We start from the raw sequence: 13,679 nt of genomic DNA on the forward strand, positions 1-13,679 counted from the left end.
CGCTACTGTGAAATTACGTACCTCTAATTTCACAGTACAGGTAGTCTGTTAGAGATGCTCTTCATATTAGTGCACTCTCATTTTCTACACTCTCTGTGGCTATAAGGCAGCATGTGATGATGAAGAGGACTGGAGTAAAATCAGCTTCCTTTAGTTTGGTTTGCATTTACTGAACATATAAACAGCCTGCTACACAATTGAGTCATGTAGCAGTAGCGTTATAACACGTTAATTCAGGCAAATACAGGTCAAGAGCTTCAGTTAATGATGGTGACATCAAATATTACGTGAATAGTCAAAAAACGTGACCTCTTTTACTTTCCCCCCGGGCATGGATGTTGTTACCAGATGGGCTGGTTTGAGTATTTCAGAAACTGCTGATCTCTTGGAATTTTCACTCACGGCAGTGTATATATAGAGTTTGCAAAGGATCAGAAGAGAATAGCCAGACTGGTACAAGCAGATGCAAGGTAACAAAAATAAACACTCATTACAACCATGGTGAGCAAAAAAGCATCTTAAGCATGGTGAGTAGAATGCAGCAAATGCCAAAACTTAACTCGGAACAACAGAAGACCACATGGGGTTTGCACACCAGTCGGCCAACAATACAATTGTAGCAGAGCTCGACATTAATGGTAGTCCGACTGTCCAGGACAGCCAAATGTTTTGTCTGGACAAATCAAATCCGCATCTGCCTGTCTGATGGGACAAGTTGAATATTTGTTGAAAATCACAATTTTTAACCCTTTGATGCAAAACATGGGTCAAAAATGACCCGGCTGAGTTTTTATCTTCTATATCTTTGCAATAAATTAATTCCATCATTCAGTATTCAAGGTATTCCTCAATTAACTTGTTTTTGATCATCATACATCCTTATTTTATTTTTTTCCTTTCTTACTTTTTGAATAAAAACCCTTTTTGTATCACTACCCTTCTAATGCACAACATGGGTCAAAAACGACCTGCATTCATTTTCCAGGTTATTTCATGTATGGCTGAGTGTTTCTATGATATACTTTTGAAATAAATTCATTTTGTCATTTACTTTTCCAAATATGCAGTAAATATCTTGTTTTTGTTTAGCACAAATCATCATTTTTATTTTTCCTTTCTTAAGTTATGAACAAGCACAGCTTTTGTAATTCTACGGTACATCAAGTTTACACACATGGGTCAGAACCGACCCGCATGCATTTACTACAGCGTTTGGTGGGAACTGTGAATTGTGCTTGTGTCAGACATTTCACAGCTCAGCACAACGCCCTTTGCCCATCTAATACATGGAAGTAATGTTTTTCAATTGTTCTAACATTACCTTAGAAAAAAATTGATTATGTTTAGGTTACCCTGAGAGTGAGTAGATTACTTGTCAGAAAGTTACAAGTAATTACTATTAGCTACCGAGCTGTTGACATATTCTACTTTAGTTAGCTAATTTTATTGTAGTTGGCTTAGCTAACAACATAGTTAATAAATAAATAACTGGCCCCATTCACTGCTAAAGTAATTACTTGAAGCAAATTATTATTATAGTATTAAGACATTTAATTTTAAATCACACTTGGATGACCCATGTGTAGTAATATAAAAAGTATTTTTGTTCATAAAGTAGGAAAGAAAAAATTAAATTAATGATTTGTGGTAATTAAAAACAAGATATTTAAAGAATACTTGGAATATTCAATCATAAAATAAATTGATTTCAAAAGATAAAGCAAAGAAAAACTCAGTCAGCATGAAATAACCTGGAAAATTAATGCGGGTCATTTTTGACTCATGTTGTGCATTAGAAGGGGTGTGCATATGTTTTGAATCAAAGGGTTAAAGTAATTATTCAAGATTTGCATCAATAAAGTTCCAACAAAACTAGTTCAATCACCTCGATCTAACCGTGTTATTGTTTATGAAATTCCAGGGAAGCCGAGGACAACAGGTGTGCGTGTGTAAAAATAACCACGGCGTAATACCTCATTACAGATTATTAGACTGTGTTCATCGGAATCAGAGAAATGGCGATCAAATATCTCAATAAAATAAATGAAATTTTCATTTCATTCGGACATTCAGTGCATTTTTCTTTTGTATGGTTCACATTAACCATCACAAATGTCGTAAAATATTTCAGGGGCATTTTACGACAGTGCCAAACTCACTTACAATTTGTTTCCGTTCACAACGTGATTCTGTCACCCTCATCACGTCCTACTTCTTTTCTTTCGGTTTCATTTTGTTGAAAGAAAGTGAAAAAGATGACAATCCCACAAACGATAAAAGGACAAAGAGAAACCAAACAGTCATATGAAAATAAAAGGAAACACGAGTTCCTTCCTAAGTGGCTCAAAAAACAAACAAACAAACAAACAAACAAACAAACAAACAAACAAACAAACAAACAAACAAACAAACCCCAAGGAGTCTCCCTTCACCTGGTGACCACAATGTTTATTTTATTTTTGTTTCATTTATTTAAATTAATTTATACTTCAAGTTTTACTGGATTAATCAATATTTAACTTTATTTCCTCCAGAAGCCTTGAGTTTGGATGAGTCTAACTCTTAAAACTGCAGATCAGGTAATGGGTTAAAACAACACATACACCATAATGGGGCATTGGAGAGGTTTTTGTTTACTGTTACAGTTAAAGTTTTGCTGAAAAACTATAAATCATTAAAGCACGATGATTATCATAATTATACCTGCTTTTTGAAGAACTTTGTTAATCACTTTCCTTTCACTGAACTAGTAAATCCATAGTAATAGAACGGTTTTGGTTAGGACAAGTGAAAAATCTTACTGCTTGTCCGACTGGATGAGTGATAAAAAAAAGTTAACATTGAGCCCTGTGTAGTTTTATACACCTACATAGTGAATGTTACATTACAAATATAGTCTAAGTGTAGTTTGTGTGTGCAAAGAAAGACGAAATACTTTAAACCAGTGCTGTTAGTCCAACTGATGAGTGGAAAAGCTGAGAAGGGAGGTGGGAGAAAGGAAGAGAGCCTACCTAAATATATTTCAAATTCGTGCTCATGTATAATCTTCTGTGTTTATATGTGCAGTCCTGTGCAAAAGTCTTAGACACATGTAAAGAAATGCTGTAGACCAAAAATGGCATTAAATAATTAAATTAAATTAAATGTTTCAACATTAAAAAAATACTATAAGCAGTAAGCCATAATAAACGAAACAGTTAATGTTTGGTATGAGATGACCTTTTGCTTTAAAAAAACAAAACAAAAAACAGTAGTCTCAGGTACAACGAGTGCAGTTTTATAAGGAAATGAGCTGTAGGTTTTAGGTCTTACAGAACCAGCCGCAGTTCTTCTGGACATTTTGACCGTCATACTTGCTTCTTCAGTTTGCACCAAAACCCAGTAGCCTTCACTATGTTTTCTTTTTCAATCTGAAACATGCTCTCTTATGTAACATGCTGCTCAGATACAACCTTTTTTTGTTCTGTAACATTTAATTTTGTGTTGAAAAACGAATGTTTGGAACTCTAAAATGTTTTTGTACTGACTCGATAATGTAGAAGTCATAAAATAGAAATCTATAACAAAGTTTGTATAAAAAAATAGGGTGCCAAAGATTTTTGCACAGTACTGTATATCATCTCATCTCATTATCTCTAGCTGCTTTATCCTGTTCTACAGGGTCGCAGGCAAGCTGGAGCCCATCCCAGCTGACTACGGGCGAAAGGCGGGGTACACCCTGGACAAGTCGCCAGGTCATCACAGGGCTGACACATAGACACAGACAACCATTCACACTCACATTCACACCTACGCTCAATTTAGAGTCACCAGTTAACCTAACCTGCATGTCTTTGGACTGTGGGGGAAACCGGAGCACCCGGAGGAAACCCACGCGGACACGGGGAGAACATGCAAACTCCACACAGAAAGGCCCTCACCGGCCACGGGGCTCAAACCCAGACCTTCTTGCTGTGAGGCGACAGTGACAGTACTAACCACTACACCACCGTGCCGCCCACTATATATATATATATATATATATATATATATATATATATATAAAAGCTAAAACAAATCCCACATACCGCTGATCCACTGCCTTTGTGAAGTCACTGCTTGTACCACTGTTTGCTGGCACGCCGTTGGCCATGACGCTGGACGTTCCCATTCTGAGCAGGGTGAGGTAGGAGTCAGCACAGGTCATGGTATAAGGGGGTGTGGGGGGGACTTGGCCCTCTCTTGCCGGCGTGGAGGTGATAGGTTGGTCTGAACTGTAGTGGTTTTTCAGGTTGAGAGAAAGAGAACAGGATGACGAGTTTCTCCAGGCTTCATCTGGAGGACAGGAAAGATCAATCAGTTATGAGTCAGTTAAAAACAAATAAATCTATCTGCTTACACTGAAGCACAGGCGCAAATCATTCCAAGAAGCAGAAACACACACACACACACACACACACACACACACACACACACACACACAGGTTTTGGCAACAAGTCCAGTGATGATGACCTGCTGAACTCTCTGGAATGGATTAGATTTGAAAGATAGACTCCATAAAAGCTGAACATCTCATCCAAACAAATGACGCACCAGACTTTTAGGTGTGGGCCGAAGTATGAGAGTGTAATTTAATCTAATCTCCACTTAGCTCTCATGTACTCCATCTCTGTCTTCTCAGATTTGATTTTTCTTCTTTTTTTTTTTGCTGTGTTAAAGTCCAAAAAACTCTGCTACTGACACATCACACATCTCAGTCCCTGACTGACTAAAGGTTTGTGTGCATGTATGTGTATAAAAACGTGCAAACTTGATACAATGCACAAAAAGAAAAAGCATGCAAACTGATTTATTAACAGGGTCTAGATCTTTTATTTTATCTGTCTAACATTAAGCAACTCGCTATGTCCAATTTATGATATTACAGAATATCAGCAGCTAAAAGACAAGCTCTTGTAATGTTTACTAAAGCCAGTACTAAATGAGTACACCCAAGTTATTTCATTTGTACAACACTAAGGCCATGTACACACGTAGCCGGGTATTTTTAAAACCGAACATTTTCCCCCCCTCCGTTTATAAAAATGTTTTATCCACACCACTTCGTCTTCGAAAAAAATCCCTTCCACACATAACCGAACATCTGCGTTTTCAATCACATTCATAAGCATTCCAAACCTGTAGATGGCATTATTTCCCCAAAGTTTTCCCACCAGCTGGCAGTACGTCCCGGTCTGATCCAAAAGCGGCGTCGATGATTTCGGCGAGGAACATGCCTACGTGGAGTGGTTAAGATGGGGTAAATCATCGACCGCAATGTTGTCCGTCACCTGTGCTCTTGGAGCAGTAGTTGGGCTTCTAAAATTAAACATGTAAATAGCACCTGCACAATAATTAACGCTTTCAAGGCACTACTCCGATCCATTACTCTGTCCATGCTTAATCTGGCTTCTGCAGTAAACAAAGGTCGCACGTTTGACGTCAGGGCAGATTTGTTGTCATTTTTTTGGCGCAGATTGTGACGTTCTAAAACGCAAAACTCCGGTTATCTCTGTCTACACGTAAAGGCATACACAGAGTTTTCAAAAATCTTCACTTTGCCCGGAGTTTTTTTAAATATTCGTTTTTGATGTGTTTTCATGTGGATGACAGGCCAAAACGTAGAAAAATATCTTCGATTTAGCAGATACCCGGCTACGTGTGGACGGGGTCTAAGCAATCGTGAGTCACATATACTTGGGCTGCATCCCAAAATGCATACCAGTATACTAAATTTGGGGGCCATTCTTGCCTTTACTGACATCCTCTTTTGGCATGAAGACATACTTGAGGAACAATGCAGTTGCGGAATGAAGATGCGCTCATGCAGGAGGAAGAAATAACTGAGGGAAAAATAAATGTGCAGCCAAATTATCATCTCAAAAACTTGCTTAAATTTTCCTCCCAATTTGGTCAACTGCAAATTCCCACCTACTATCATCCAACATCTACCAACCGGGACGTGTGAAGGCTTGCACATGCTTCATGGTTCCTCCAAGACATGTGAAGCCAACCGACCTCATCTTTTCAAACTTCTGCTCATACACAGTAACACACTTGGAGAAAAAGTGCGGTCTACCCTCTTCCACATGCATATGCCCATGATGAGCGCACACAGATGCCCAGGATTAGCGAGTGTCACTGTGACTGATCGGGGAGAAAGGGCGTGCCATCCCTTCCACCTAGCGTGTATGGCCATATACAATATATTTATACAAAACAATACAATTTGTTTAAAGTATGCTGGAATGTGAACCTTTGTCCCAGTCTCAAACCTCTGACCGACTCAAACAGGTTTTCCTCCACAATTGCCCTGTATTTAGTGCCATCCATCTTTCCTTCAATCCTGACCAGCTTTCCTGTCCCTGCAGATGAAAAACATCCCCACAGCATGATGCTACCACCACCATGCTTCACTGCAGGAATAGTGTTCTCAGGGTGATGGTAAGTGTTAGGTTTGCGCCACACATGGCGTTTCCCATGATGACCAAAAAGTTCAATTTCAGTCTCATCTGACTTCTGCTCATACACAGTAACACACTTGGAGAAAAAGTGCTATCTACCCTCTTCCACATGCATATGCCCATGATGAGTGCACACAGATGCCCAGGATTAGCGAGTGTTACTGTGACTGATCGGGGAGAAAGGGCGTGCCATCCCTTCCACCTAACGTGTATGGCCATATATACTGCAAAAAATTGAAAACTGAATTTGAGGAGAAAATGACTTGATACTAGTGAAATTATCTTGCTGCATGGACAGATATTTTTACTTGATAAGATATCTTAGAATAAGTTGGTTGCAATCTAGAACTAGGTTTAATAATCTCAGAATTGGTGTCTTGTATTCTTCTAATAGGAAATGCTAGATCATTTCAACTCTTTTCAAGATATTTTCACTTGCTAAGATATCGTTTTTTGCAGTGTACTACGTGTTTATACAAAACAATACAAGTTGTTTAACATATATCTAATTTACATGTTCGGTACTAGATTTCAGAATTAGCTTCGTTAACAGATTAGCAAAGCAAGTTTCCTGTACCAGCAATGTAAACTCACCAGAGGCACCAACTATTTCTGCTACATCTTTCCAAGCTTTATTTTTTCTTCCTGGGATTGATCTGAGTAATCAATGAAGCCAATTGTTTGGACAACTTGCTTTTTACAGTGTCAGATCTAATTTGCATATACCAGAGATCATCTCCATTCACAGTTCACTTTGTTGCTGTGTCTGGAATCACAGCTCTGTGGCATGCACAAACACTGGCCGAATGTCACTGTCACTTGCCAGTGTAAAGTGAGTGATTGTGTATGCACTGTGTTTTTTTCTTACTCTTTGTATGACCGTTGACTTTGGCCTCCAGCTCACTGACGTGTTGGACCAGCAGCGCTATGTGCTGCAGCAGGTCTCGGTTCTGAAGCAACAGCTGGTGGCTCCTGGCCTGAGCCTCCATCCTGGCAGCCGTCTCTGCTGCTATCTGATCCTTCAGCAGCTGCACCTGTGATAAGTTCAGGCGAAAGTGAAGAGTTATGGGAGGAGGAAAGAGCGTTAAATACAGGTGGTCAGATAATGATCAGCTAATCAGACTCTTAGATAAACAGACTGGCTCTTTCACACACATACCATATTCAAACAGTGTGGGAGGACAGTGCTCGGGTTTCTTCTAGACTTTTATTAGTTTTGTTTGCATTTCCCAAAAGCAATAACCTTCACTATATGTCTGCTGTCTCAGTGAAGAGATTAATGCAGAGAGTTTATTTCAGATCAGCGGATCAGACCCTTTGATTACAAACCAGAGATGTAATATTTTGGTCTAACATACTAAAGCTGTGCCTGTTTTCTAGGCTGCATTCAGTGGAAAATACCTTGAAAGGGATGACGCTATTAATTAGGATCATTAGTCGAATTGGAAAAGGAAGGGCTAAATCTTCATTACTTTAAGTAAACTCTTGTATCAGAAAACAGACACCATATTAATGAATTTGAGCACACGCAAAGGACGAGAGACACTGGTTGCTGTGTAATTTCCTACTAAATTCTGACAAGACAGAAATACTTCGACTAACACCACATGCAGCCAGAAATAAACATTTCTAATTATGTATATCTGGATAGTCTTTCACTGACATCATGTGCAGCAATCAAAGACCTTTGTGCAATTATTGACTGGTCTCTTATTTGGTGCTCATTTAGATAATATTACTAAAACCGTGCTAAGCTAAGAAATATACCGATCAGCCATAAAATTATGAGCACTGACAGGTGAAGTGAATAACATTGATGATTTTATTACAATGGCACCTGTCAAGGGGTGGGATATATTAGGCAGCAAGAGAACAGTCAGTCCTTGAAGTTGATGTGCTGGAAGCAGGACAAATGGGCAAGCATAAGGATCTCAGTGACTTTGACAAGGGCCAGATTGCGATGGCTGAATGACTGGGTCTGAGTATCTCCAAAATGGCACCTTTCTGGTTTAGCCAGCATTAGCTTTTTCAGCAGTTTATGTTACAGTAGCTCTTCTGTGGGACTGGACCATATGGGCTAGCTTTCAAGCCCCATGTGAATCAATGAGCCTTCGACACCCATGACCCTGTCGCCAGTTTACCAGTTGACCTTCCTTGGACCACTTTTGGTAGGTAGTAAAAACTGTATAATGTGAGCACCACACAAGATTTTGGAGATGCTTAGACCCAGTCATCTAGCTATCATGATTTGGCCCTTGTCAAAGTCACTTAGATTCTTATGTTTGCCCATTTTTCCTGCTTTCAACACATCTGTCATGATCCGCCTCGGACTTCCACTTTACTATTTCCACTTTACGATTTACTATCTCCTGGTTCAGCGCAATCTGGATCTGGGACAGGACTTCCATCTTGCCGGCATTCACTTCCTGGTCTGCTCTGCTGTGTATAAATAGGCCGTTCTCAGAAGGGGACTTTGCCAGAACGTCTTGTCTGTTTCTCATGTTGTCTCTGTGCCATTTTTTTTGCTTCCTGGATTTTTGCTCTCTGTTTTGCCTAGTCTTAGCTACAGTTCCTTGCACTCACGTTTTGTCAGTTTTTCATGTTTTTTGCATTACGTTTTTTGCCTCCAGTTTTTGTCAGAACTATTTTTCATGTTTTTTTCATATTAGCACTTTGTCTTTGTCTACCTCGTTGTTGTCTGGATTATTTTTGCTATTTTTGTTCATTGACTCTTTTTGGACTTTAATTAAATCATTTTTTTTATTCAGTGGATTTTCTGGTTTGTGTTCTGCTATTGGATCCTAATTCACCACATCTCGCCACCCTTAACAGTACGTTCTGGCCAACATGGATCCAGCGGAACTTAACCATCTGAGAACGGCTATGCAGCAGCAAGGAGCCCTCCTCAGGACCCACCAACAGGAACTCAGGCAGATCACTCAGAACCTGGCCACCCTGTCCAACTCACTCAACCTCCTAGCCACACAACTCCAGCACTCCCAAGCCGTGCCTACCCCTGCCCAGCCGTCTCTTTATTCACCTCCCACCACTGCCGCTCTCCACGAACCAAGACTCCCTTCGCCTCAGCCCTATGGTGGAGAACTAGGTACCTGCAGATCTTTTTTTTGTCACTGTTCGCTGATCTTGGAGCTTCAACCTCTGGCTTTCCCCACAGAACGCTCCCGGGTAGCCTATACCATCACGCTCCTCACCGGTAAGGCCAGGGAATGGGGGACGGTGATCTGGGCCACCGACACGCCCTGTTCCAGCTTCAAGGAATTCTCTGAGGAAATGAGGTGAACATTTGACTGTTCTCTGTCCGGCCGGGAGGCAGCAAGAGAGCTCATGGAGCTGTGGCAGGGGTCCCGATCTACCTCAAATTATGCCATCGAGTTCTGGATGTTGGTAGCATCATACAGTTGGAATGAGAGTGCCCTGGTTGACGCATTCTTACATGGCTTATCCGATGCCATCAAGGATGAACTTGTCTCACGGGAACTGCCGTTGGACCTCTCCAGCCTGATGGACCTTGCCAATCGTATTGACGCGCGGGTCCAACAATGGAGGAGAGAGAGGAGCCGCCGCAACTTCAACCCCTCTCCACCACCCGCCTCGTCCATCGAACCCATGGAGGTAAATCGGGTACGGGTGTCAGTGGAGGAGTGACTGCGCAGACGGAGGACGGGGGCTTGTTTCTACTGCGGTCAGCAGGGACACATCTGCCAAGCCTGCCTGCTAAAAGGACGAGCCCACCAGTGAATCGAGGGGCCCTGGTGGGCAATGCTTGGAACCAGTCCCCTGTCAACCGACCATTGCCCCCATCATCATCACTCTCAACAATCAGCATCACCATCTTTAGGCACTCAATGACTCAGGGTGGACAGGAACCTGATCTGCTCCGCCACCGCCAAGGATCTCGGAATCCCGTTACTCGCCCTCGAGGTCCCTCTCACCGTCCCGACACTCAATGGCACTGGCTTGACCACCATCACTCGCCTCACCACCCTACTCACCCTATGGATTTCAGGCAATCACTCTGAAACTATACAACTTCACATCATGAACAACCCTCACGTTCCCGTTATTCTTGAATTACCCTGATTGATGCAGCACAACCCCCACTTAAACTGGACTGACCACACCATCCTAGGCTGGAGCCAGTCCTGCCTAGCTTCCTGTCTGAACTCCGCTCTGCCTCCCACCAAACGCCCTCAGCCAGCGAGTTTCCCGACCATTCTCATGTGCCTCCGGAATACCTGGACCTCAAGCCTGTCTTCAGTAAGACCCGAGCAGTGTCCCGTCCCCCTCATAGGCCCTATGACTGCGGTATCGACCTCCTGCCAGGGATGGCGCCACCCAAGGGACGTCTCTATTCTCTTTCCCCTGCCGAGAGACAAGCCATGGTAGCTGGGATCATCCACCCTTCCTCCTCTCCAGCAGGGGTGGGATTCTTCGTGGAGAAGAAAGACAAGTCACTCCACCCCTGCACTGACTATTGAGGTCTCAACGCCATCACAGTCAAGAACCGCTACCCACTACCACTCATGACTACAGCCTTCAAACTACTCCAGGGAGCTAAGGTGTTCACTAAACTGGACTTACGCAACGACTATCACCTAGTAAAGATCAGGGAAGGGGACAAGAGGAAGATGGCCTTCAACACCACTACAGGCCACTATGAGTACCTCGTAGTCTCTTTCGGCCTGACTAACGTGCCCGCGGTATTCCAGGCGTTGGTTAATGATGTCTTGAGGGACTTTCTTAACACCTTTGTCTTTGTTTACCTGGATGATATCTTGATTTTCTCTTGCTCCCTGGAGGAACATCGGGGTCACGTCCAGCAGGTTCTTCAATGCCTGCTGGAGAATAAGCTGTTCGTTAAGGCAGAGAAGAGCGAGTTCCACCAAGGTTCTGTCTCATTCCTGGGGTTCATAATTTCATCAGCCAAGATCCAGATGGACCCCCTCAAGCTGGAGGCAGTCGCTGACTGGCCCACTCCATCTTCGAGACGAGAGCTCCAGCGCTTCTTGGGGTTCGCCAACTTTTACAGGCATCTCATCCGCAACTTCAGCACAGTGGCCGGACCCCTCTCAGCCATGACCTCGATCAAGACCAAGTTCAAGTGGGGGGGGAGGAAGTAGAGAAAGCCTTTTCCAGTCTCAAGCACAGGTTTACCACAGCACCCATTCTCACCATACCCGGTTCTACCAAGCAGTTTATCGTTGAAGTTGATGTCTCCGAGTCAGGGGTCGGAGCCATCCTATCCCAGAGGGCCAACGACAACAAGGTCCACCCATGCTCCTTCTCCAGCCGGCTATCCTCAGCTGAACGAAACTACAACATTGGCGACTGAGAACTACTGGCCATGAAACTAGCCTTGGAGGAGTGGAGGCACTGGCTCGAGGGGTCTGACCTCCTGTTCCTAGTCTGGCCCGACCCATAAAAACCTGGAGTACCTCAAGTCTGCCAAATGTCTCAACTCTCGTCAAGCCCGTTGGTCTCTCTCTTCTTCTCCCGATTCAACTTCATGCTCTCCTACTGCCCAGGTTCCAAGAACGGCAAACCCGACACCCTGTCTAGGATGTTCTCTTCCCACCAAGAGGAGTCCAAGCCACCCGAGACTATCCTTCCTCCACGCTGCCTGGTGGGAGCTGCTATTCTAGAAGTTGAGATGCTTATGCAGAAGGCTCTGGAACAGGACTCCGGTGAAGGTAACTCCAACAATATTCCTCATAACCATCTGTTTGTTCCCCATTATGTGCGAACTCAGGTGCTGCAGTGGGGTCACGGTTCCAAGCTGGCCTGTCATCCAGGAGCCGCCCGAACCCTGGCTCTCATCCAGCAGCGCTTTTGGTGGCCATCCATCAAGGAGGACATCCAGGAGTTTGTGGCAGCCTGCGACACATGCTCCCGGAACAAGACAGCCAATCAACCCCCTGCTGGCTTACTAAGACCCCTTCCTACTCCACATCGACCTTGGTCTCACATCGCCCTGGACTTCATCACAGGACTCCCCAACTCAGGTGGCAATACATGCATTCTCACTGTCATTGACCATTTTTCTAAGACCGTCCATTTCATTCCTCTGCCCAAGCTCCCCTCAGTCAAAGAGACCGCAGAACTACTCATCCACCATGTTTTCCGCCTACATGGTCTGCCTACTGACATAGTTTCTGACCAGGGTCCTCAGTTCACTGCACAGTTCTGGAAAGCCTTTTGCAAACTCATCAGGGCCACCTGTAGTCTCTCCTCAGGCTTCCACCCACAGACCAACGGCCAGGCAGGATGGGCTAACTAGGCTTTGGAGGTTGCACTCAGGTGCATGGCGTCCAGGGATGCCAGTTCTTGGAGCAAGTACCTACCTTGGATCAAATACACACAACACTCTCCCTTCCTCTGCCACAGGTCTCTCTCTGTTCCAGTGCTCACTAGGGTACCAACCACCACTGTTCCCCAGCCAGGAGGAAGAGGTCATCATACCATCAGCCCAGGCCTTTATACACTGCTGCAGGAGAACGTGGGCATTGGCCCAGAGAAGACTCATTTGCTCCGCACCCAAGAAGCAGGCCGACAAACGTCGCTCCAAGGCACCCACCTACCGAGTGGGTCAATGAGTTATGCTCTCCACCTGCCACTTAGGGCCGTCTCTCACAAGCTGGCACCCAGGTTCCTTGGACCCTTCCTCATCAAGAAGGTAATCAAACCCATGTTCCATTAGACTGGCATTACTACTCACCATACAACGTGTTCACCCCACCTTTCATGTATCACAGCTTAAACCTCTGGTTTCCAGTCCTTTGCAGAATTGGAAATGAAAAGTCCTAACAGAATTGCCCTGTATTTAGTGCCATTCATCTTTTCTCCAGTCCTGAGCAGTTTCCCTGTCCCTGCAGATGAAAAACATCCCCACAGCATGCTGCCACCACTATGCTTCACTGTAGGAATGGTGTTCTCAGGGTGATGGAAAGTGACAGGTTTGCACCACACATGGCATTTCCCATGATGGCCAAAAAGTTTAATTTTAGTCTCATCTGACCAGAGAATCTTCTTTCATGTGTTTGGGGAGTCTGCCACATGCTGTTGGGCAAATGTGTTTTGTTATTTATTTCTTTAAGCAATGTTTTTTTTTTTGTCCTTTGTCAGAGGACACGCTCATGTCCTCTGGTCTGTACAGGAGATGCAGTGGGAGAACCATC

The 13,679-nt window shown here is 43.7% G+C and overlaps 1 protein-coding gene across 4 annotated transcripts in view; it reads right to left on the bottom strand.

Moving 5' to 3' along the window:
• si:dkey-34e4.1 (carboxyl-terminal PDZ ligand of neuronal nitric oxide synthase protein) overlaps nucleotides 1–13,679 on the bottom strand; it is a 228,781-nt gene that overhangs the window by 39,420 nt on the left and 175,682 nt on the right. For 3 of the 4 annotated variants that reach the window (XM_060913401.1, XM_060913399.1, XM_060913400.1), the window contains 2 exons: nucleotides 7,352–7,517; nucleotides 4,068–4,314 (listed from right to left, as the gene is read on the bottom strand). In XM_060913401.1, coding sequence (XP_060769384.1) covers nucleotides 4,068–4,314; nucleotides 7,352–7,517 — 413 coding nt within the window. The remainder of the gene's footprint in view (nucleotides 1–4,067; nucleotides 4,315–7,351; nucleotides 7,518–13,679) is intronic. The other variant, XM_060913402.1, reaches the window with a different exon arrangement.

Source organism: Neoarius graeffei, chromosome 28, assembly GCF_027579695.1.
Source record: "Neoarius graeffei isolate fNeoGra1 chromosome 28, fNeoGra1.pri, whole genome shotgun sequence".
Lineage (NCBI taxonomy): Eukaryota > Metazoa > Chordata > Actinopteri > Siluriformes > Ariidae > Neoarius > Neoarius graeffei.